General features: G+C 38.8%; 2 protein-coding genes across 2 annotated transcripts in view; one reads left to right on the top strand and one right to left on the bottom strand.

The window, feature by feature from the left end:
- Positions 1–578: 578 nt before the first annotated feature.
- LOC105928242 (annexin A4) lies at positions 579–14,711 on the bottom strand. The gene is made up of 15 exons (XM_036141891.1): positions 14,606–14,711; positions 11,914–12,268; positions 11,791–11,828; positions 11,468–11,611; positions 11,281–11,368; positions 11,067–11,161; positions 10,857–10,970; positions 9,345–9,435; positions 8,749–8,828; positions 7,163–7,219; positions 6,983–7,076; positions 6,798–6,893; positions 5,279–5,337; positions 5,069–5,191; positions 579–1,732 (listed from the first exon to the last, which is right to left on the bottom strand). The coding sequence occupies exons 2-15, from the start codon at positions 12,257–12,259 to the stop codon at positions 1,673–1,675; spliced, it is 1,485 nt and encodes a 494-aa protein (XP_035997784.1). The 5' UTR covers positions 12,260–12,268; positions 14,606–14,711; the 3' UTR covers positions 579–1,672.
- Positions 14,712–22,333: 7,622 nt separating this feature from the next.
- The window catches only part of LOC105928233 (zinc finger CCHC domain-containing protein 24), a 22,844-nt gene continuing 19,892 nt past the window's right edge, over positions 22,334–25,285 (top strand). The window contains exon 1 of the mRNA XM_012865393.3: positions 22,334–22,732. Coding sequence (XP_012720847.2) covers positions 22,547–22,732 — 186 coding nt within the window. The 5' untranslated portion in view covers positions 22,334–22,546. The remainder of the gene's footprint in view (positions 22,733–25,285) is intronic.

Genomic DNA, 25,285 nt, shown 5'->3' with positions numbered 1-25,285 from the left:
TTAATACTTTACTTTCAAAATGGAATAAGATACGTTGTTCACAAGGGGTTGAGTTGAGTAGTCGCTCGACAAAGAGAACAGTTTGCACGGGTTAACAGTGAATTCTCTATCAGATCTGAAATACATACAAAATGTGGAGTCCAGAGCAACTAAGAGTAAATCTTTTTTTGCTTTACAAAAAAATAAATAAAAATAAAGCATAACTAATTGTTCTTAATACATAAGCTTTAGAACAACCTGTCTCTTTAGTTGCATAAACTGAAAGGAAGAAGAAAAAAAAAAAACAGGTGAATTTAAATTTGTAAAATAAATTGTCAACTAATCTGTAAAGGCTTTTTTGTTTAAATGTATGCACAAACTTCTTTCAATCAGGTATGCATTTCATGTTTTAGAGATAAAAAAAAACCTGGGTAATAAGAAAAATGTTTAAAATTTAAGAAAAAAAACAACTGTGCACTTAAAATTAAGGTAGATTATGTTGCACGCAGTTGCTTTAAAATAGATATTTAATGAGGGCTAGTGTTATGTTTTTATTCTATTTGAAAAGCAGGCTATATACAATAATTTTTCCCTCCAGGTCCATTTTAATAACAGATTTTTTTCATATCCTTGTGTTAAATTAGTGAACAATGATATTAAATTTGTTAAAATAAAACTGAATGCATTTTCAGTTTCACTTTTAAAAGCAAGTCCAGGCAAAACAATGATTGAAAGGAATGAAATGACCCTATTAAGGTGAACCTAGAGCCCTCTACTGGCAGTATAGCATAAAACCAACAAAGAGTCAATCACAGGCAGAGCAACGTGTTTTTATTTTTTAGATCAACAAGAAAAAAAACTACATTTTGGCTGTTATATCAGAATATTATGCAACGCTTTAACTACTCTCAAACACCTCACAGAGGAAGATGCAAAACAGGTATGACATGAGTTGTTACCGGTCTTTGGCTTCTTGGCACTGAGTTTAACAATTTTGCTGTAAAAATTAAACAGTAATAGGAAAATACACAAAGCTAATTTGCAGAAGCTAGCAAGATGAAGAAAAAAAAAACAATCCAGTTGCTGAAAGACTGATGGCAAGGATAAGGTTTTAACTTGAATAGATCCTAAGATCACTGTAAACATGACTTTGGCCATCTAAACATGAAAATAATCATGTGACTTATTTCGATGGGAGCTTCTTACATTTGTTTTTGATAAAACCTACATAGCATTTATCAGAATTTGTCAATGCCTTCATAACCTCAGAAAAACTGTGAGCTACAATCATCATATTTTATTCACTAAATGCAGAGCTGCTGCTGTCAGTATTCAAACTACAGCAGACTTTAGGTTCAAAGGTTTATAGTCCCCCTAGGGTTAATATATTAATATTCTATGGGACAGCACCACTGTACTAAAGCATATATAGATTAAATGTGAAGAGTGTAGGAAATGTTGTGACACAAATGACACAAGTCTCTTCTGCTTCTTCAAAATCTGATTTTTCACTGATCTAGTGCAGCTAATATATAGAAAATCATGTCAAAATATATATGAAAATATAAAATCAATATAGATTTGATAAAGGCATTTGCGGCATGCATCAGACGGGATATAAGTCATACATATATATATCTTCGTTGCAGCGTGGACGTATGCGTTGTCCTCCTGTTGTCGACTTCTACGCTCTTTAATCATTTCCGCCACACAGCTTCAACAGCAGCTTCTTGTAATCCCCTGAAGTGTCACTCTGAGAAACACACAAACAAAAATGCATCAAACAAGCAATTACAGACCCCTCCATACTCACTGGGGGTAAAAGATGTGGAAAAAAAGCCTTAAAGTATAGTCCAGTTTTTATTGTAGTAGCATAAACTCAAGGAACAAGTTAGAACAATTTTTATAAGATAAGCACGACTGAGGAATTTTCTTTAAGGTAATCAAAATGTCTTTGAGCTTTTAATAAGTGATCCACTTTCTGTTTCCCAGGGTATAGATTTGGTTCGACACAAGTCCAATTTTCTTGGGCACTCTTCAAAATGGGAACGACAAGAGAACATGCCATTCAAGTAATGTAGCAAATAGCTCCATGAAAATATCTAGTAACCTAAAATGGCAGTCAGAGGAATAATGAAAAGTGAAACTCAAGACTACGCAGAGTTGTTTTTTTCTTGCCCCCATGCTCGGAGGTCTCATTTAGAAAGCTTGCGTAGCCACAAAATGAAGCATGAAACCTGCGTACGTCCGTTTCCACACAAAAGTTAGGATCTATTAAAAGTGTTATTTTTAAAATAAACCTTGACGAGATGTGCGGTCCTCATTGCCTGACCCTAACCAGATTGATATCGCTCCGCCTAGCTTCATCCATCTGGGACCTCTCCCATAGAGAGTTATTTCTCCAACAAATTTTATTGTCCAGCCAATCAGGATACAGGGCTGGAGTTTCATAGATGTGACTGTTTTGATTCAGACAACAATGGCGGCTCGCATTAAGGAAGCAAGCGTTAACATTGATGCTGCTATTTCTTCCGTGTTGTCCAATTTACCTAATATTGTTTCATTAAAAGAACATCAGAGAACGCCTCTGAAGGCTTTTGTTGGTGGAAACGATGTTTTCGCCCTTCTCCCGACCGGATTTGACAAGTTTTGTTTACCGGGGCGCGCCCGTGGCGGAGCAGTTAGCGCAAACCATATTAGGAGGCCTTTAGTCCTCGAAGAGGTCGGCCCGGGATCGACTCCGACCCGTGGCGCTTTACCACCTGTCTTCCTCCCTCTTCCTGTCAGCTCACTGTCAGTAAAACGCGTGCCACTAGAGCAGCAAACACATAAAAAAAAGTGGGTTTTTTTCCCTGCGTCGCTCTCATCAGCGTCACGGGTTGGCTTCGGTGTGAGTGGTTGAAATAGCACGATGATAAAGATGACAGACAAGTGGCTTATCCAATCATATGCAAGGATTTTTGATAAGGCCCAGCCTTCTGAAATGCCATTCCTATGGATCTGTTCCAGATGGATGTGAGTGGAGCTAGGCGGAGCAAAGTACATCTGGCTAGGGTCAAGTTACGGTCCTCGTGGCAACTCTGACTGGTTAAGTGTCACTGGTGACACTTAACTATACAAAAAGGACCATTAAATAAAATAAAAAAACAAAAATACCATAAGCCATTCTAAATCTTAAAGGTGCCATGACGTCACTGCATATGTAAATTCTCCAAAGAATAAAAAAAACAAAAAAAACAAAAAAAAAAACAACGTCAGCTTGTATTGTCAGGCCAAATGCCTCTTCTCAGGAAAAGGGTTGGTTGCGGTAATGATATGCAGCTCTACGCAGTTGACTTCACTCTGATTGGCTACAACCATATTTGGAAAACCGGTCAAACGCGCTTCTCTGTGAAATTTTCCCAACGTTTCTTTTGCTTTTTTTTGAAAAAAAAAAAAAAGGATCAGCAGCCCCACTTTTAATACACTAACATTCATGAGGTGCTTTGCATTGACCATTTGTGGTTGAATCTGGGCGTGTAGAGGGCAGAAGCAGACACGGACAGTTCAGGGGCAGCTGTGATCTGTTGAGGCAAACTGCGTGCATGTGTGCGTACGCATGGTTTAATAAATCAGATTTTTTTGTCTTTGCCGTACACCATTTTATTTTTCTTGCCTTACAACTGCAGCCAACCGTAATGCCAAAGGTAACTGTTAGACAACATCTCAGTCCCACCTGACTGTATAGAGTCTCTTAAACACCACTGAAACTTTAAACAGCACGGCGTGATATTTGGCAACAAACACTCCAGGTGGGTCTAGCATAAAACATCAATCTATCATCTTCTGCTTATCTGATATCAGGAATAACAGGTCCAGGAGAGGCCAGGCCGCACCCCCCGGCCCGCCTTCATGGTTTGTCGGGCACTGCCTCCTCTCAGCACATTTTTTAAGCAAGAGACTGAGTGGAGCATGGCTCTGGTACGGGGCTTAAGGTACACTTTAAACTCCTCTTAATACCAGACAGCTACTCCTGAATATAATCCAGTGAAAGTTAGAATTTATGTGGACTCACACAGAAAACCAAAAAAAATATATATATATAATAATTCATTGTTGGTTCAACTAGATAATAATCTGGAATAAATGGACAAATCATTGCTTCACAAAGCTGTTAGCTGAAGGGAACAGAGTAAAAGAACACTGGATGATGTGGAGAGATTCTTCAGACAGGAACGGTCCAAGATCGGTCTCTCTGTTCCTGGCTCCAACCTCGCCAAATGTTAAAGCTGTCCTATTGGCAAGAAATGATTCTTCACTATAAGTGTTCCTGCATTTAAAGATTTAAAGATTCATTTTCAGGCTTTTTTTTTAACAAATCCTCACCAATAAATGACCTAGAAGATGCTCTAGGTCAGAGATGTTCAAACTTCTTGGGCCGAAATTGTCAAGACAAAAATACTCGAGGGCCAAAGAATGAATAAAAAGAAAATAACAGAAACATTTTATGTAGTGATATTTTTTTAAAACCTAAAAAAAGGTATACTTTTAATTAAACAAATTTGTCAGATTTCTTGTAGAAAAGGGAAATGCAAATCTTTGTAGATCCAGAAATAAAACAAATGGGGTTTCTCTCATTTGTCGTGGTAAAAGATGGTCCTCCAGTTTGAAAAATACTTTGGGCTTGAAAAAAAAAAATCTTTATGCTCTATAAGAACAGGATTTGGGTCAGTATTTCTTTGAAAACGCTTGCTGTATTTAGCCAATCTTAATCAATGAGCTCAAAGCAGAATTTAATGAGTCAAAGTCATTTGAGTAAAAGTCATTGGGTGGATGTGGTCTTATTCAATATTAAATTAAAGACAACGTAGAACGTGTGATTATAAAAAAAAAATTTATATGTGTTGTACTTAACATTTTCAAAGGTAAGATTTTAAATGGTCTGTAACAATGTTTTCCTATAAAAAAAAAAAGAAATAGTAAATATGTTTCCATCTACACCAGCCTACTCGTTCTTGAAATGCAGTTGGGGGGAGGGGGGGGGCTGTGACCGCAAATGGCCCTCGGGTCATTTGGTTTTCAAAAAATGAACGTGATGAGCGTTACTTACAGAGATGTTGTTGTACAGTGACTTCCCGTAGGCCTTCAGAAACGCCTGTCTGATATCCAGCATGTCCACCTCGGAGCGGGACACCATGATACGGATGAGGGTCCTGTCCTTGGTCCCGGCTCCCTGTCAGCAGATCATTTAGGTGGATTTAGATCATATTCAAGCAATGCAAACAATTTCAAATATTTAGAAAGAAATTAAAAGGTGTACCTTCATGGCTTTATAGAGTCTTTCAGCAAAGTAGCCTGAAGTGTTCTTAATGCATTTGACTAAAAAAAAAACAGAACAGGATGTTACGTATGCATTCATGTAGCTTATGCTGTGATAGAAATTATAGAATTTATCCTCCTCTTCTTTAAGAAGCATAATGATACTCTCTTTTTTTATTTTTCTGAAGGTTTCTGTCACTTCTCTTCTCCAATGAAATTCTGTGCCCTTATTCATGCAATTATGGAAGGAACTTTAGCTGCAAAAGGCACCTCTACAAAACACTGACAGCGATATGACCTAATATGCCCCTAAGATTGTACTGTTAAACTAGTATTAACTAAAAAGCCTTGCAATGGCCTTCACACATATCAAAGTTCTCCATATTTTGTGACCTTGCGACAAAACGTCAATGTTTTTTTAAATGATAGCACAATTTAAATAGGATTTAAAAAAAAAAAAAAGAAGAAATACCACAAGGGACGGAGGTAAGACAGGAAGGAGAGAAAAAGGACGGTTGTAAGCACAACATCCAAGCCAGTGGTTCCCAAACTTTTCTTAATTCCTTTTGTGATTTAAAAGAAAGTTTTCACGCTCCCCCTCCAGCCAATCTTTGACAGTTGAACAAAGAAAAACCAGTAAAATGTGTAGCAATAAAATAAACTGCGTTCTTCTTTAAATCACAAAACTACCACTTGTAAAGTGTAATTGTTTGAAGTTTAACTGTTTATTTTACTGTGTAATTGAATTCAACATTGCCTTCAATATTTATTTCTTAAATGTCATTTTTCCAGTCCATTTCAACTATGCCCCCCTACAAATACACTAAGCCCCCCCCCCCCCCTAGTTTAGACAAGGCCAGAAAGTCATCTTCCAGCAGGAAAACAACCCTAAACCTACAGCGAGACCATCAACGAAACGGTTTCAATCAAAGTATTTTTACATGTTAAAATGGCCCGATCCAAGTTCAGACCTAAAAATAACAAAATAAAAAAAATAAAAATAAATAAATAAATAAAAATATCGACCCAGTCCCCAAGTCGTTGTTGATGCGCATATTTTTGGCCAATAAATCTGATCCTGATATTCCCAGACGTTCTGGATCAAACCTGTATGAGATGGAGCTATTCTACAACGATGAATGCAGCTGTAAATGCAGTGATAGGTGCTTAATATTGATTTAGGGGGACTGAATAAAAACGTATGCCAAATTTACCTGATTCTTAGCTATAAACATTTTCTAAAAACTTTCACCGTCTTACTACTTCACAAGTATGCTCTACTTTGTATAGGTGTAGTACATAAAATCCCTAATAAGCACAAAATACCTTGTGGTTGACAGAATGTCAAAAAGTTAAAAATGTATGAAGATTTTTGCAAGGCACTGTGGATTCCCATGATTGTCTAACAATGGTCCCTTTCAGACTGCCTAGTCAGCTTGAGGATGCATTATCAAGCTGACTAGCTGTTTAAGGAATGCCGCTTAAGTTGGAACAATGGAAGAAACTTAAAGTCAACACACCAACAGCCACCATCCCAGACTCCAGGTTTCCAGACATTTCACTGCAGATACTCTTTTCGATGTCTTTCCCAGTCATCTGCTGGTACTCCTGGAAGACTGATGAGGGGGAAAAAAAAATAAAAAGCATGGTCACAATCATAATATATGCAAAAAATAAATAAATAGCCAAAACAAATACTACACACCTGCACGCAGGTGGGGCTTGCTGCGAGCGCACAGGATGGCATTGAACTGTGACTCATCAGTTCCCACCTTATTCGCACCAGCCGCGTACAATTTCTGAGAAAGCATGAAGGTTGCAGAACTTGTTGCTTAAATTGTAATTTAAAAATCACAATCTGAGTGAAGCAAGTTTAACCCCAAACCTGGGCGTCTTGTTTGGCCAATGAGACGTCGACGGTCTCCCTCTCGTCCCGATTTCCCTGATTTGAATGAAACAAAACAACATCAGCGAGGCGGCGTGCACAGACCTGCGACCGGTGCTACAAATCAGGGGGGGAGAGGATAATTAACGATGGCTTCGGGCTCTGCTCTGACTGAGCTTGAACTATTCTGCAAAACGACGGGCAAAAATCAAAGGGCCTGATCTGCACAGATTCCAAATAAGGGCCGCTAAATTGCATGCACAGAAAAAAAAAAACAACAACAGCGTAAGCAATAAGTGGGCGTGTTGCCACCCAGTGGATAAGAAATGCAAAACAGATTTGGTCCGCCCCATTTCAGCGAGTAAACTGCATGTACTAATGGCAGTTTGGGAGCTGCTGTAAAAGAAAGAGGAATATCAAATCCTTCACATAATCTCTCCAGACCCCCAGGATGCAAAAAACATTTTTTGCATCCTGGGGGTTTTGCATTTTTTAAAGCTCGTCTTAAAACCCATCTATTTAACTTGGCTTTCAACACCAGCGAGATCTTTTAATTATAATTATTTTTATTTTGTTGTGTTTTTGGATTGTACAGCACTTTGTATCAACTGTGGTTGTTTTAAAGTGCTTTATAAATAAAGCTGGTATGGTATGGTATGGTATTTTTAATTAATGGAGCGTTTCTGCCATTTCTGAGAGACAATATTAATTATTATAAAAAAAAAAAAAGAAAGAACGGTTGTTTTATCAGCAGAAGTCCTGCAGAACAGAAGAAAAACTTGTATTTTATGTCTGAGTTTAAAAAAAAAATATTACAGCTGACAAGATTTATCCCCGTTTATAATTATTCTACAGATAAACCCTCCTCCAGTTATTGGAGGAAATAATGACAATAACTGTTAAAAAATAATAATAGCATAAATAGATCTGTCGAGGGTTTACCCCGCCTGGAGGCACCAGACCCCCCCCCCCCACCAACCCTACATGGATAAGTGGGTAGAGAAAATGGATGGATGGACAATATGTTACAGAGCCCCTAAGGGAGAGCGGGCGTTCTGGAGAACTTGTGGACCCGTTTTTCTAGAATGACCACGCGTCGCCGAATAACCGTCCCCGTTTTGGATGACCTTTCTCCATTTTAAAAAAAAACCCAGATATGTCTGCAACGTCACCGTTTTATGAACGAGAACTAGGCTTAAAGTTCCTCTGATTTATGCTTCAACAGTTAAATCATACACATATTTTAAATTTGCTTTAGTGTAATTTTCACTTAGCAGTGTCTTTTTTTATATACAATTTTATTGGTAATGAAACATTTATTGATCAATTTATTTATTTTATTTGTTATAGGCTGAGAGAAAGCCAGGGCAAATTTAGTTATTTAGAATTTTTCTTACGTATGAACAAGCAAAAAAAAAAAAAAATTAAAATAAATAAATAAAATCAACTTGGGATTATGGCTGTAACTATTTTATGTGAACATGCACATATCCAGAACCACAAGAGTGGGTTATCTAATGCCGTTGGTAACTAACCAACTAGCTGGTCAACATGTTGCAATGCAGACAAAGCATTGTCAAAGCTACCTGACAAAGAGACACCAGGAGTCTTCGGAAGTGACCGGAGGTGTCGCTGATGATGGCGTCCTCCAATTTCTTTCCATACTCTGAAAGGCAGGTTGCATTTTTTAGTGGACACACATTCACTCATCATCTGGTTTTTATTTACACATAGGAAATATCTCATCAAGTTTTCAGGCCTCTCTGACGAAGAACAGATTGTTTTTAATTCAAGTCGTGACTTCATGTCAGTGTGGGCTATTTTCTAACGTACATATGTAGTATAAAAAACATGCAAATATCTATTTAAAATAGATAATACCGTAATAGACTAACTCATGAACACATGTGGAATGTTGCTGGTTTGGGAGCAGCTTTTCCAAATTAACGAGTTAAATCGTCTTTGGCTAAAACAGTGAACCCAGCAGAGCCGCCACACCATGCTGCTTAGGCCAGAAGGCCACTTGTGATGCAAACCCAATAAAAGTAGACAATGTCTTGTTGGCTACTGAGGATTGAATAAATTGCCACCTGACTTTGAAACTTAAACCAGAATTAATTAACAGAAAGCGCAGTTTGAGGGTTCTGAATGTAAAAAAACATGAAAGTCGGAACGGACTCACCAGCTTTGTAAACTCTGTTGATCTCTTGAATCTCTGCGTTGGAACGTGACGACAGAATCTCGATCAGACACGCTTCATCAGTTCCTGCACCCTTAAAATTCAGTGCATTGAAAAGGTTTAGTAGGACAGTCAACAACTTTCTGCAATGACAATGCTGTTCTAAAACAAAAAGACCTGCAACCTTTTTTTCCTTATCAAACTTCCTCTTTTAACTTCCTTTAAACTTATGATTAGAGCGGTTTAGCTAATCCCAAGATAACTTTGTATTTATACTACTACGACAAAGCATTCCATTTTCCTTTTCACTGACCACATTTATGCTTTATTTGCATTTATTGCTGCTCTTAAAGCAGTTTTTCTTCTATAGTAAGTACTCCTGGCCATTTGCTTGTGTAATTACTTGCATTTCTAGACAAAAACCTATGATAGAGCTGTTACTGTTATTAAAGCAGCGTACTGTAGGCCCAGTGCTTTTGTAAATGTGTATTTTTCATAGATAAGACTTATAAAACTCCCAGCTATGTTTGTTGTGCCTTCGTCCCCAGTCGGAGCTTATGACAAAGCTACTGCTGCCCTAGAGTCTCTAAAAGTAGAATGAGAGGCAGATCCTTTATTTATCAGGCTCCTCTCCTGTGGAACCAACTCCCAGTTTTGGTCCGTGAGGCAGACACTATGTCTACTTTTAAGACTAGGCTTAAAACTTTCCTTTTTGACAAAGCTTATAGTTAGAGTAGCTTAGGTTACCTAGAGCCGTCTCTGTAATTATGCTGCTGTAGGCTTAAGCTGCTGGAGGACATCAGGGTCTATTTTTCTCACTCTGATGAATTCTCCTGTTATTCTCCAGTTCTGTATTAATTGTTGTTATTCCAACTTTTAACTTTATGTCATTTTTTTTCTCTTCATAGCAGGTACATCTGGTCTGGCGTTCTGTTCCGACACCACCCAGGGAGCAGATCATCTACCAGTACCCTCTCTAACATAGAAAGTATCCCTGGATCAATGTGTGCTTCTGTGAAATACAAACTAGTTATGGTATAGTATAGGGGCATTTATAGGGTCTTGAAACATTGAGCGGTTTAGCCCAAGCTCAAAATAGTATAATTTTCAATAATTTTATAATTTTCATAATTACATTTATAAAAGGGGCTACTGCTGCCCTTAACCGTGTGTAATGCATCACTATTTTGTGTCAATTAAATAAGTACTCCAAGCCCAGTGGTGCTGTGCTCAATTCTGTCTTGTGATACTATTTACTTTTGAGTATTCTTTGTTTTTCTTCCAGATAGAAGCAACTCCTGGCTCAGTGTTTCTCTGTTTAGTTGTGTCTACTTATGGTCCTCCCAATTGTTGTTACACAGTTGCTCAGGGTGAGGGATGGCTACAACGTCAATGACCTCTGCTACTGAATAGACTTCCTTAAATACTTTTTTTCCCCCCATCTGGGCTTAGATGATTAAGTGGATTTGACTGTACTAGAAATATTATTGCAATAGATACAATAGTCCATCCCACCTTTATAGCCTCCCTCAGCTCAGAGGCATCAAGCAGCGCCGGGGTCTTCAGCATGGCAAGAACCAGGTCTTCAAAGTCTCCACTAATTTCAGACTTCAGATCCTTGATTAAATCCTAGGACGCATAAAAACAGAACAAAAAAATATTTTAAAAGTGTAAACATAAAAATACAGAGAGAGGAAAAACAAACCCCTTATCTAACAGATCTACCTTTCCATATGTAGTCTTGTAGGCTGCTATCAATGCAACTCTCTGCTTGATGGAGCGAGCTCCCAGAAGCTCGATAATGGCGTTTTCGTCAGTTCCTGTTTCAAAGTTTTTGCTTTTTAAAATCAACTTAAATCCGTTAAAACAGTGAATGAGAAGCGAACTAAACGGTGAAAGGATAAAACCTCTGAATGGATTATATCACTCATTAACTCACCAAAACCCTTCATTGCTTTTCGGAGGACTTCAACATCTTTCAGTGGATCGGCTCCAGGAAAATCTTTAATGGAACCCCTGTATCCTTTCTATAAAAAACACATATTGGCATAGAAAACGCAACACACTTAACGCAGGTGTTTTCAGCTGGATGTGTGAGGTTTTAGAGAAATGAGAAGATGAATTACAGGAATTGCTGGTGCCTGAGGGTTGGATGGAACGCCACCCCCGTATCCAGGCACTGAGGGGCCACCGGCAGGGGCTCCGGGATAATTTGGCATAGGCTGGCCTGGGGCAGGGCCCCCTGGATATCCTTGCGGAGCCCCTCCTGGCTGCAAAAACAAAGGAGGGCAGTGAGGACATGGGGCAACAAGCTCAAAGAACAGAAAGAGCTCAGCTGGGGCTGATGGAAAAAAGATCATTTCAGGAGACAAGAAAGTTCCCTTGAATCTGTCCATAAGTAATTTAAAAACACTGCACTTCAGATATGTAGAGATAAGGATTCACGTACCGCGCCGTAGCCACCTGGTGCTGCACCCCAGCCTCCGGCTTCAAAGTAAACATTAGAGATGACCGTCAAAATGTAGCCAAACTATCCTTTCAACCAAAATGTGTTTTTTTCTGATTGTCTCACCTGCTGGAGGCATTGAGGGATAACCTCCCTGACCCGGCTGTCCAGGGTAGCCACCAGCCTGGGGAAAGCCTCCGCCTGGAGCAGGGTAGCCGCCAGCCTGGGGAAACCCCCCTGCTGCGGGGTATCCAGACTGAGGTGGGTATCCACCACCCGGTTGAGGATAGGCGCCTTGTGCTGGGGGATAGCCGCCCGCTGCCGGAGGGTACGCCCCTGGTTGGGGTGGGTAGCCGCCTGCCTGTGGCGGGTAGCCCCCTGCCTGTGGTGGGTAGCCGCCTGCCTGTGGCGGGTAGCCCCCTGCCTGTGGCGGGTATCCACCGGATTGTGGAGGGTATCCTGGGTAACTCATCTTCTGAACCTGGAAGTGTAATGTATATTTAAGGAAAGCGGTCTAACTCCGCCTAATTCCCAGGATCTTGATGTGATATTTTCTCGGGAACAAACAAACCTTAGTTTTAAATTGAAATTTTGAAGAAAAAAAACAAAAAAAAAACGTTTTTTTTTTCAACACACATTAATAAACTCCCCAGATCCCAGGCTTAAGATGACGCGGGATAGTGTTTGCTAATTGAAAGTGCTCATCATTTCATTTCCCCTTCTGACAAACCACAAACATCAACAAGCAGTGTTGGAAAGTTTCCATTTATCTTTAGCTCCACATTCACAAGCAAAACCATACATTGCAACAACTTGCTTGAATTGCGCAATAATTTAGGTGGTTGTGCGACTTTCCATAATAACTGCCAACATGACTTCTAACAGAATCAGGCAATATGCTTTATGCATAGCACCTTATAAATCTATCATTTTGTCACGTTACAGACACACACTTTGATGTATTTCGATAATATCTGTTGTGATAGACCAACACTAAGTGGAACATAAGTGTGAATTAGGAGGAAAATAATGCATGCTTTTAACGATCCATCCATCTACCCATTAAGCTTCCCCAATTCCCGTGTTTCCTCTGAAGAAAATCTTCCGACAGCATGCTACCACATTTCCCCAAGAGGATGACGTATTCAGAGTGATACGCATTGGTAGTTTTCTGATACACAACTAAATTAATTGACTAAAAGAGCACTTTCTTCGCCCCATTTGTTGTATCCCCTACACGACAAATTCTGTGTGGGACTTTTCGAAGACTTGCTACTCTTCCATCAAGGCCAGATTTATGGATTTAGGCCTGACTATCCTTTTGACAGATTCTCCCACCTGAGCTGTCGAGCTCTCCAGCTCCTCCAGAGTTATCATGGTAATCTTTTATAACCTTATACTGCTTCGGACTACTCCAAAACTTTAATCGTGGCTTATCTGGTGTCTTCCTTCATCCTCTCTATGCTGTTTGTTCACCAATGTTCTCTAACAAACCTCTGAAGCCAGAAAAAAAAAGTGTTTTTTTTCACTGGGAATAAATAACACACTATTTGACTCCGCTTATTATCCATTTATCCTCTTAACTTATTAGTTGTCCTGTGACGGTAATTGGTTTCCCCTGAATTTATTTATGGGTATCTGAGTAAGAGAGGCTAGATGTGAATGCAGGCCACAGTTTCAAAGTTTTGACATGTCACATTTTCCTTCTACTTCACAAGTTTGAAAAAACGTGTGTTTATCGTGTGAAATTACACTAAACTCCATTGAAGTTAGAAAACAAACGAGAATAATCGTATGGCAATGTCCAAAAAGCATATTACCTAGTTACTTATTAGATGAGATAAGGTCACATATATAATGGTCAAATTATCTGTTGTCGCTGGCTGCCAATAAGTCAAAGGAAACATTTAAAACAACATTACATTGTAGTGAACCTAAAAAGCTGACCTACATTGCGTAACAATTGTGTAAACATAGTTCCTAGAGGACTTTAGTTTGACACTCCCAGCCGCTTTCCAGCATTCTTCTCATTGAACTCATTTTAAAAATCTGTGAGGCTTTCACGTTCTGTCGTAAATAATCACCTCGTTTTGTTTCCAGGCGGAATTAACAATCAACTAGAAGAGTCATAGGCTGATTATTAACCAGGAACACGCGAGGAGAAAATTATAACAATGTCCCAAAGGTGCTTTTATTAAATCCGTAAAAACGAACTAATGATGCAAGCCTTTCGACTGCGAAGCGCATTTTCACAATGCTCATTTGAACGGGAATTTCTCTGACGTGAAAGCACCGCGGGCCTGTATTGTCGCCGCCCAGCTAGCGAAAGCGATGTTTTCACTGCAAACAGGCAGCAGTTACTTGTAGTAAGACCGTATAACGGAGAGAATAATGCGACTTTTTTCCCAAAACTTTGTCCCTTTGAGGTTAAAACGCGTGACGGAAAAAGCGGACACGATGTTCATTCTCCGTTAACAACACCCTTTAAGAAAAGTATCATCTTCGCACCTTTATAGCCGACTCAATAAGACCGAAAAACGCTTGATGTACGAGGTTTGCTGCATTCAAAACGCGCTTTAAATAAATGAATATTCAATGCGACCGTCTAAAATCAAAAACAGCCACCAGGATGTTTGCTGCCCCCTCTGCGCATGATCTGTTCATCCGGACCAAAGCTATTATTCGACATTCCAGTCGCGGAAGCAGTCACAGCCAAAAAAAACTTTAAACCTGCTTCCCTGGGATTGAAACTACAACACAAACACAGCTTACATCCCTTCCGATTTTAGGTAGCAGATCCGTAGAAAGAGTTACTCACTTATCGGTCTGGGCCGTCAGATCCAGGAAGAGGAACACACCAACAGTGCGGACAGTTTAAAGGAGTTGACGGAGGTGGGCGGGTCTCTCTCCAGGCCTGGTTTCCGTCCCCCCCACCCTTTTTTTTTTTTTTTTTTAATACAACCTTTGCTCCCAGTGACAACCGACACAGCAGAGGTTGCTGGTGACTCAGTTAGCTATGGTGAAAAACCTCATTCTCCGCAATAAACAACACGTCAACTGTCCTCTTTATTTCCATTCTCACCTAATCTGGGATGGGTGTTCCATCGTGACGTCACGGGTCATTTTGTTTCTTCTAAAAGTGCAATAAAATGCTGCGTTTACTCCTGGATGAAGCAGCTGTTTGTCCAGCCGGGATTAAAACTGATTTGTTAGCGGGGTCAGTATTAAATGAATTTATATTCTTAATTTTTTAAGTGTTATTTTACTGATACAGTTGGAATGAGCAAGTTCAAACTACTAAAACGGGCCATGGCCACCCGTGTTCTGGCCACCCCAGTTTAGCATTTCATCCCATAATGCACAGCCAGCAAGGCAGCCGCTCTTCCTGACCTTCTATCACGCTTTTATTTGTATCTGCCAGTATCTACTTACCCCTAGTAACTGTTTTATTTTCCAAAAAAATAATAAATGTACAACTCATTCTAAATATAATTACAGAATAAAGAGGAATGGTTATTCCACTCAAAATGTTGACTGTACTGTTAGTGGTCTGTGCACATTAGATCATTAGGAACATTACATATTCAGAAAACCCTTAAAAAAAAGATATTAGTAGGCATTTACTTAAGTCTTTCTGATAGTTTTCTACATGCAGCTTTACTGCAACAGTAGAATAAAATCTTGAAATTACAACTTTTAGTTTCAGTGCCACCCCAAAAGTTTAAGTGGCTCCATCTGGGCACCCCTAAGAAATATTTCTAGAGGCGCCACTGTTTGGTCGTTCAGTTTCTTGCACAAACACAATTGAGTAATCAACCAATTACATGGCAGCACATTTAGGCATCTGGAGTTGTTGAAAAGGACATAGCTGAACTTCAAACCTAGCAACATTATGTGCAGGTGGATGCGAATTAAGTAAATTTGAACTTGACACGATTGTATGTGCCAGATATGCTGGTCTGAGTATTTCAGAAACTGCTGATCTGCTGAAATTTTCATCCAATATCACCTCTGGAGTTTACTGGGAATATTCAGCGTCCAGCAGTTGTGTGAAAAAAAAAAATGCCTTGCTGATGTCAGGGGTCAGAGGAGAATGGGCTGACTGGTTTTAGGATGACAGAACCTCGAGAGTAGCTCCCGAAATAGACAATTGTTACAGCCAAGGTATGCAGAGAAGCATATCTGAACTCATAACCCGTCGACCCATGAAGTGGACTACAGAGGACCACACTGGACAACCCTGCTGTCAGCTCAGAACATTAACCTGAGGCTATAATTTTCACAGGCTCACCAAAACTGGACAATGTCAGCTTGGGACATTGTTGTAGTCAAACAAGTCTTGTTTTGGGCTGCAAACTTCAGACAGGGTCAGAATATGGAGTGAGCAGCATCCCTGTTATCTGGTTAACTGCAGCGGGATACTTTTTTCCCTCTTAAATCTGTCCAAAAGTAATTAGGATCTACTTTCTTTTTCCTCTGCACCGTAACAAATGCGTTTACTTTCCTTTTCCCATGAGTGTATGATTAGAAAACAGTGATATTACTTTATTTCAATGTAACGTTTCTACTAGAGCTAAATCTTTGTGCAGAAAAGGCTTTTGTTTGCCACATCCCAATCTGATGTTCTGTTTTGCTTTCACACCTGTGGTGACATTCGTGTCAAACTGAGACCTGAAACCTCTTTGTGGGATGTTTTTTGTTTTGTTTTTGAAACCACATAGCTCATAGAAAAAGAGAGGACTGAGACGGGGAAAAAAAAGTAGTTGATGGTACCAGACAGCTTGCTGAAGGATTAGGATGCTGAATGAAATCTAAGCAGGTGGTTAACAGACAGCGGAGTATCTAAAAGGCAAAAAATAGGTTATTCTATTGTGACATGTTAGTAAATTATAGAGACAATTCACATTGTCTGCAAACACATTTCTTTGGTTGTTTTTGTTCAAGAGTCAAAATTAAAGGTTAGGGTTTCAATTGTTATTTAAAGTGTTCTGTTTTAAGAGTTCTGATGAATATTAACAAGAGAGAACATAATTTTCCTACTTTAGCTTCCCTTTATTAGCTTCCTGTTACATCAAGAATAGAATTTTAAATTGTCTTTCTTACATTTAAAGCCCTTAAAAATTAAGCTCCATCATATATCAGAGCTCTGATTACCCCGTATGTTCCTAACAGAGCACTTCGCTCTCAGACTACAGGTCTGCTAGTGGTTCCTAGAGTCTCTAAAAGTAGAATGGGAGGCAGATCCTTTAGCTATCAGGCTCCTCTCCTGTGGAACTAACTCCCAGTTTTGGTTCGTGAGGCAGACACCCTGTCTACTTTTAAGACCAGGCTTAAAACTTTCCTTTTTGACAAAGCTTATAGTTAGAGTGGCTCAGGTTACCTAGAGCCGTCTCTGTAATTATGCTGCTACAGGCTTAGGCTACTGGAGGACATCAGGGTCTATTTTTCCCACTCTGCTGAGTTCTCCTGTTATTCTCCAGTTCTGTATTAATTCTTCCCTCCATTAAAGACATTTCATCGCAGCGCTGTGTGTCTCGAGCCCGTAACATCATCAGGGACCCCTCACACCCCCACCATAGACTATTCTCCCTGCTGCCCTCTGGAAAGAGGTTCCGCAGCATCCGTTGCAGGTCCACCAGGTTCTGCAAAAGCTTTTTCCCTGCTGCCATCAGACTGTTGAACTGCTGAAGTATAAAAACGGACTGTGTACCACACTCGACCCGCTAATTTGCACATATGTATGTATCCTTCAATATCGCTGCTGCACTTTTTCCGGAAACGTACTGCAAAACTGTTTACAATGCAACTGTCTATTGTTAAATCACTGCTGCACCTTACTGCATATTTGTTTACATTGCTTACATTGTCTTTACATTTAAATCTGCCTACTGCTCACTGCTGCACCTTATCCGAAAGTTAAATTGAAAGTTATCCTGTATTTGACTGTGATTTACCACTGCATTTTTCTTATCCTGTACTGTAAATTCACTGCAAGGTATCCTGTAGAGTTACTGCAATCTTTCTGAGCTGTATAAAAAAACGAAATTTCGTTCTGTATGCACTCTGTGCTACAAAATGACAATAAAGAAAGTCTAAGTCTAAGTCTAAGTCTAATTGTTGCTCTTCCAACTTTTAACTTTATGTCATTTTTTTCTCTTCATATTAGGTACATCTGGTCTGGCGTTCTGTTCTGCTGTGACACCATCCAGGGAGCAGATCATCTGCCATTACACTCTCTAACATAGAAAGGATTCTTGGATCTTTTGTGTCTCTGCTCTGTCTTCTCTAACCGGTCGAGGCAGATGACCGTTCACACTGAGCCTGGTTCTGCTGGAGGTTTTCCTCCCTGTTAAAGGAGAGTTTTTCTCTCCACTGTCGCTACATGCAAGCCCGGTTTGAGGGATTGCTGCAAAGGCATCGATAATGCAGACGACTGTCCACTGTGGCTCTACGCTCTTTCAGGAGGAGTGAATGCTGCTTGTCAAGATTCGATGCAATTTGTTGGGTTTCCTTATATAGGAAACTTCTGTATATAGGAAATAAATCTATATGATTTGATTGAATTTGACTTTGTAAAGTGCCTTGAGATGACACGTGTTGTAAATTGGTGCTACATAAATAAAAATGTATTGAATTAAAGCACTATTATTTTACACATTGTACCAACTGGCTACGTTGGATGAGTTCCTTTTGAATGTCCACGTGGTCTCTGATGGGTATGAGCAGCTGTCCTCATTCAGAAAGCACACACACATTATTTGCTGTACTTAATCAACAGCTCCATCAGTCAGACATCATCTATAAAGCACTTTTCATTTACAAAGCAAATCATATTTAGACATGACAAAGAGAGAAAAACATGAGAACGTTTTCTAACAGGTGCAAAGTAAAATAAATAAATGTAAGTACATATTAATTATGGTACAGGGTAGGGGCATTTATAGTGTATTGAAACATTGAGTGGTTTAGCCCAGGCCCAAAATAGTATAATTTTCAATTTTACAATTTTCATAATCACATTTATAAAAGGGGGCTACTGATAAAATTATATAGGACATGTACTAGGTTTCTGCCTTGGCAGGGTTTTGATTTGAATGTGCATGATTTACAATCAAACAAACAGGTGTACCATTATTTTCTTTGGGTCTAATTGTTTGGTAAGTCTGTGAAGTGAAGGATGAAGAAACGCATGGTTTACGATTGATGGAACTAAAAAAAAACATTTCGCTTAAGGGGATAACGACAGCTTTTGGGAAATTTAGAAAAATGTACTCAAATTGCAAGATCCTAAAAATAAATGTTTTTATTCTAATTGTGATGAAAGCTTTCCAAACATTTGATTAAATATGTGTCCATGTCAATGGACCAGTTCTGTTTTACTGCCATCCTTCCAGCCCTTCAATGCACTTATGAAGAAACTATTTTCATTTGGCTGGCCAAAATTAATAGATGCAACAGTTTACAATAGCCTGTTGTTCTCCACTGTGAGCCATTAGTCTTAACTACTAAGCACTTTCTGAAAAATTGTATTAACTTGGGAGGAATTTAAATATAATGTAGAGCCTCATCTTGGACCCTAATCTTTTGTCCTGCAGTCATTGTTAATATTTCTGTTATTAAGAACAACCATTAAAATGGTTAGTCCTTTAACTCATAATAAAACTATGTTTTCCATTCCAAGTAATAAAAATACTGCAAGGCTAAAAATAATTTTAAATAAGAAAAACTGATCTAATTCTAATTAGTTTTAATTGTTTATGGCTTTTAGGTCTTGTAAGAGACCTCCCTTCGTAAAGGGGAGTTTTCCTCTCCACTGTCGCTTCATGCATGCTCAGTATAAGGGATTGCTGCAAAGCCATCGACGACTGTCCACTGTGGCTCTACGCTCTTTCATGAGGAGTGAATGCTGCTAACCCTGCCAACACTTGAAGCGATCTCCTGGGTTTCCTTAGATAGGAAACTTTTTGACCAATCTGTATGATTTAATTGAATTTGACTTTGTAAAGTGCCTTGAGATGACATGTGTTATGAATTGCCACTATATAAATAAAATGAAATAAAATTGAACTGAAGCATCTTTATTGTCACTATGCGTTAGAAGAATTACATTTCTGATGATACGCCGGCTCAGATTGCATTCTGATTACATGTGACACTCAGACACAATAATATGTAAATATATATTAAAAAATTAGCACTTAATTTTCTTATGCGGGTGAAATGCTTTTTTTTTTTTTTGGTACACCATTCTTTTGGATGTAATTGGTCAGACACTCTCCAACCACTTCCTAGTTAAGGGAGTATTCAATCATTGTAATGTCTATGATGGTCTGTGTTTAACAATATGCAATAGTTTCTTCCCTTTTTTTGGTTTTGGGGTTTGTGCCCCTTTTTCTCCTGTGCACCTGTTTCAGTTATAGATGTACTAAGTTTGTTTGTGTGGCTTTCAAATTTATTCACAAAAAGTACCCTTGCGGTACTTTTCGTCCTGTGATAATTAAAAATTCAGATTTGTTTTATTGGGATTTTATGTTTATAGTGCGACACAATGTGAAACAGTTCAGCATGAATACTTTTGCAAGGCACAATATGTAGAACTTTAACAATGCTATAATGCTCATAACACTTTTAAAGACGAGTGAAATATGGTAGCCAATGAAAGTTTATTTTGAGAGTGCATGTTCCTATGCACAGTAGTGCAGTTGGCAGCACTGTTGCCTTGCAGCAAGAAAGTCCTTGGGACTTTCATCATGTGCATTTGTGGGTTCTTCTCACACAGTACCCTGGCTTCCTGCCACAGTCCAAAATCATACACGCATGATTGTGTCTCTGTTCCCCTGTGATTCTGGAGCTAAACTGGGGCCATAAAGTTTGTGGTGTACCCTACCTCTCACCCACAAATAAGCGGGTATGGATAGATAGGGCTGGACGATATTTTAATAACAATATATCATGACTTTAATAAAGACACAAATAGGTCCATATTAACAAATACATAATTATGCGACACGTCTATCGAGCGATAATATATATCAGTCAATAGACGTGTTGCGTATCAAAAAAAAGGATTAAAAAAAGTTCAATAGAATAACTTTATTTCTTCTTTTTGCATTCTAGCCTATCATGTAGGTCATGCATACCCAAAGTGCGGCCCCCTGGACTGATTTTACTGGAAAGATTTGGCTGAAACATTTTATTTTTATTAGGATAATATTAATACAGACAGGATATGATCTCACAACTGAAATTTTGGGTACAACTCAATGTATTCATCTTTTAATAACCACACTGTTTACATTTTATCTAATTTCATAGTAAATACGATCACATCTGTTGCAGGACTTTAATTCAGATGCAAAGTTTTGTGATTAAAAGCTGTTTTTTTTTAAATCATTTATTACAATTAGCTAAATACAGCAAGTTTACACCAAAGAAATACTGGCTGAAATCCTGCTCTCATATTGCTAGATCCAAAAAACACAAAACAGGGGTTTTTTTTTTTTTTTTTCTTCAAGCGGGTCTAACATAATTTGCAAATTGGGTGACCATCTTTTAATAGAGCAAATGGGCAAAACCCGTTTTAAACTTTGGATCTACGGTGATTTTATATGTTTTTCCTTCAGAAAATCAGAATAATTTGTTTAATTAAAATTATCATATTTTACAAAACAGATAATGAATCACAACCTATTTGGGTTCTTTTTTTATTGTTATTATCCATTTTTTTGGCCCTCTAGTACTTTTGACTTGAGAATTTCGGCTCAAGTGCCAAAAAGTTTGGACACCCTTTATGCAGGTAATCTGTGCAGGTAATGCTACAGTAATTGTATCCTCCAAACGAATCACAATCGCAGACCCAGGAACGCTCCGTGAGTAATCTCCGCCCCTTTTAGAACGTTTAGAGAGCAGTTATAATTTAAAAATAATTTAAAAAAACTTGCAGTATTGGTAAAAAAATTGGTCGAATAAAGGTTTGAGTTTGAGTTCAGTGTTTGTGTGTTCTTTATCTAAAAATCGGTCATTAAGCAACAGCAAAAAGAAAAAAAAAGAAAAAAAAATGTCCAGGGCTGCACTTAAAATAAGTTTTGAATTTTTTGATAAACATCAGTATCGATCAATATGATTGCCATTTTATCGATATCTTTTCTTTCTATATCGTCCAGCTCTATGGATGGATAATCTTCACATTCTGAGGCGCAAATGTTGACGCACTATAAATTATGAACAATAGATGGCAGCCCTGTGCTAATCATTGATTATTTGCACAGAGAGCAGTATGGGATGTTTTGATTACGTTTCCGTTCTTTTTCTATTCACAAGCTTTGCCAGAATAGGGTGTCGTTGACAAACACATAGTGGTTTATTGTTACTTTAACTCTGTGACAGTCATACCACCGTTGTTCCACGTTTAAAATGGAAATATATAGGCTATATATGGATATATTTCTTTCAATATATTCTGGTATTTGGGTGATTAAACGGTACAATTACTGTTTGTGATGATCTCTGGCTTCTATAGCGGTGTGGCAAGGAAATAGGAAGCACAGATGTGGGACCTCCTAGCTGCTGTGACGCCTCCCCAAATCCTGTATTTGGACTGTGGGTCCTGCAGCGTCCACGGCGCATCCCATTTCATGGCTCCTCACACGTGAAAACGAAGGGATTTGTACGCGCAGTAACGCGTTGCACAGGGATGACTGAAGGAATCCCAGCGGTTCTGTTTCAATAAGAGGCGCAGCTGTCCTCCTCCAGGGACGACATGATGTCTGCAGTGGAGACCGGCTTGTACCAGCCCGCTCAGCTGCTCAGCTGGGTTTACATGTCCTTACAGGACGCCCCGGGCAGCGCGTTCGACTCGGACTCCTCTGCTCCGGACGGGACAGAGCGCATCGCAGCTGATCTGAGCTCCAACTACCTCAGTAACTTTTTCCATCTGAACACTGAGGTACAGCATGACGCGATGAATGGCAATGATTATATATATATATATATATATATATATATATATATATATATATATATATATATATATATATATATATATATATATATATATATATATATATATATATATAATTTGTGTCTTGTATTCAGGGTATAGTGCCTGAGTGTGAGTGTGTGCAAGTTTTTGCACCTCCTCTGATGCCTCTGTATAGTCAGACAAGTATGCACTTAAAAGAATGGTGTAAAAATTAAAAGTTTGGATTTCTTCAGATTTGACTTTTTAATCACTGTCAAACAATATATTGTCAGACAAAGGCAGCATGGGTACATACATAAAAAGCATCCTTTAAATTTAATTTTCATTTAAGTGAGAACAGCTATCCAAACCAACCTGGCTCTATGTGAAAAGGTCATTTCCAATCGTGTTCAACTAGAAATTAACTGTAATTAACCCCTCTTGCGGCCAATTTGAGAAGCCACATGTAGGCCTTATTACTGATACGCTTATAAATTAGGAAATAACTTAAATAGAGCTTGTCAGACAACATGAAGCAGGCAGAAAGCATCACGTCATGCCTCTTTCTGAAACAATTCAAGAATAAATGAGATATGTAGTCTGGAAAAGGTTAGAAATGCTTTTTTTTTTAAGCCTTTGGGACTCAAGTGAAGCATAGCACCATTATTCCCCACCCATCCACCCACCCATCTAAAAAAGAAGGGAAAAAAAACAGGAGAAAATGTGGAACAGCAGTGAATTTTCCAAATGAGTTTGCAAGCTTACTAAAACTACTTCAAGATCACAACTTGTACTCATCCAGGAGGCTACAAAATAACTTTTCTGAAGGTGTGTGTCACATTATATATAGTGCACCTAACACAATGTTTCAGAGAAAGTACATCCTATACAGCATACAACAGTCAAACATGGTGGTGGTAGTGTGATAGTCTGGGGCTGCTTTGCTGTTTCAGGACTTGTACAACTGATCGATAGAACAATGAATTCTGCTCGCTGCCAGAACATCCTAAAAGGAAAATGTCGGGCCCTCAGTTTGAGATCTAGAGCTCATGAGAATTTGATTAGTCAGCTTTTAATTGGCTAAAAAAAAGTTTCAGAGTGGTATTGTCTGTAAGTCTGGACCTAAACTCAAATAAGCTTTTGTTGCATGACCTTAAATGAGCCAATAATGGGAAAAGAAAGCCCTCCAATGTGACTAAATAAAAAAAAAAAAATCTGCATTCAGTAGTTGGCCTCAACATTTCAGCTGTTACAAAAAAGCAACAAGAAGAAATTTGAAAAGGGACTAACACTTTGTTCACAGCAATGAAACCTAGACCTTGAACATAAACAGAGTAAAATCCTAAAGACCAACAACGGAGTGAATGCATATTCCATTGTTTGTGATGCCTTCAGAGTACACGGACCGTATCTGCAGGCTGGTGTTTTCCCCACGGTACCATAGCGCCCATCTCTTCCAGAGCCACAAAGATGCTGATTGTGTCCGTCCAGTTTGAGCAATGCGTGACAAAGGCATTTTGTTCTTACGAGGAAATGGACACTATTGGGTCACACAGTGAAGACAGCAGAGAGTTCACATCTGCAGAAATTCAAAAACTGCTGGGTTCACTGTCACAGGGACAAAACAGAGCAATCAATCAGGGTGGCAGAGGGACGACGCATGCATCACGCTCTTTCTTTGCCGAGTCGCAACAATGAGTTTTTGTAATTGGGGAAAGAAGCAGTTCTTTTGTGCAGAGCGGAGATAAATAGGTCTCTAATGCAGTGGCTGTCAAAATTCTGCAGTAAATACCCAAACCTCCAGGATTTAGTCAGAAAATAATATAAATGGTTTAAGGAGGTACTTTAATTGTGTGTTAATTTTTCTTCTTTTATTTCACCAATGTATTACGATTTGCCTGTGTTGGATTTTTACTTAGATATTGAGATTTCTTGTTTGAAGTTAGACAAATTATGAGAAACGTCCTCCTAAAATCGAGTTGAATTGCGCTTTGATGATTTTTACAAAAGTCTCTTGCTCTGTGGTTCCTTAAGTACAACTTAAGTGTAACTTAAGTATAACTCTAAACACACCTCCACTGCCAAACATGGTAGTGGCAGCATCATGATATGGGGCGCTGTTCTTTCACCACCCCATCTTGTTTAATGGTGTGTTCCAGCTCCATTCAGAAGAAGACATTTTCAAGTTTCAAAAATAATAAAAGTGATCAGAAACTTCACCTGAAGCCATGGAACACTAACTAGTGTAATGTAATTTAATCACGTGTTCCAGGTATATTCAGACGCTGAAATGTACAAATTCTAAAGCTGAAAAACTCAATAGGAGGACGCCATGAAGTCGGAATTCCAAGTCTGAAAGTTAGAGGTTTCTTACCAACCCAAACCTCAAATTCCAATATGGCTCCTAGAATATGAAAGTTAAAAACTAACTGGTAAAAAGCTTATTTCCACTTTTTATGTTTTAAATCTCAACAGGTCTCTCAAACACAGTGCTATACTGCTTCCTTTGTTCAACATAGTGATGCAGCTTTTGAAAGA

Source organism: Fundulus heteroclitus, chromosome 10, assembly GCF_011125445.2.
Source record: "Fundulus heteroclitus isolate FHET01 chromosome 10, MU-UCD_Fhet_4.1, whole genome shotgun sequence".
Classification (NCBI taxonomy): domain Eukaryota; kingdom Metazoa; phylum Chordata; class Actinopteri; order Cyprinodontiformes; family Fundulidae; genus Fundulus; species Fundulus heteroclitus.
This window is presented reverse-complemented; position numbering and strand designations above follow the sequence as displayed.

Bases quoted from the DNA above. Each gene is read 5' to 3' on its own strand.
- LOC105928242 (XM_036141891.1), bottom strand. From the start codon at position 12,259: ATGAGTTACCCAGGATACCCTCCACAATCCGGTGGATACCCGCCACAG. The intron at 8,829-9,344 runs GTGAGTCCGTTC...CCTGCCTTTCAG, and splicing joins CAACAGAGTTTACAAAGCTG to AGTATGGAAAGAAATTGGAG. The intron at 6,894-6,982 runs GTGTGTAGTATT...CCCCCTCATCAG, and splicing joins CAAGCCCCACCTGCGTGCAG to TCTTCCAGGAGTACCAGCAG.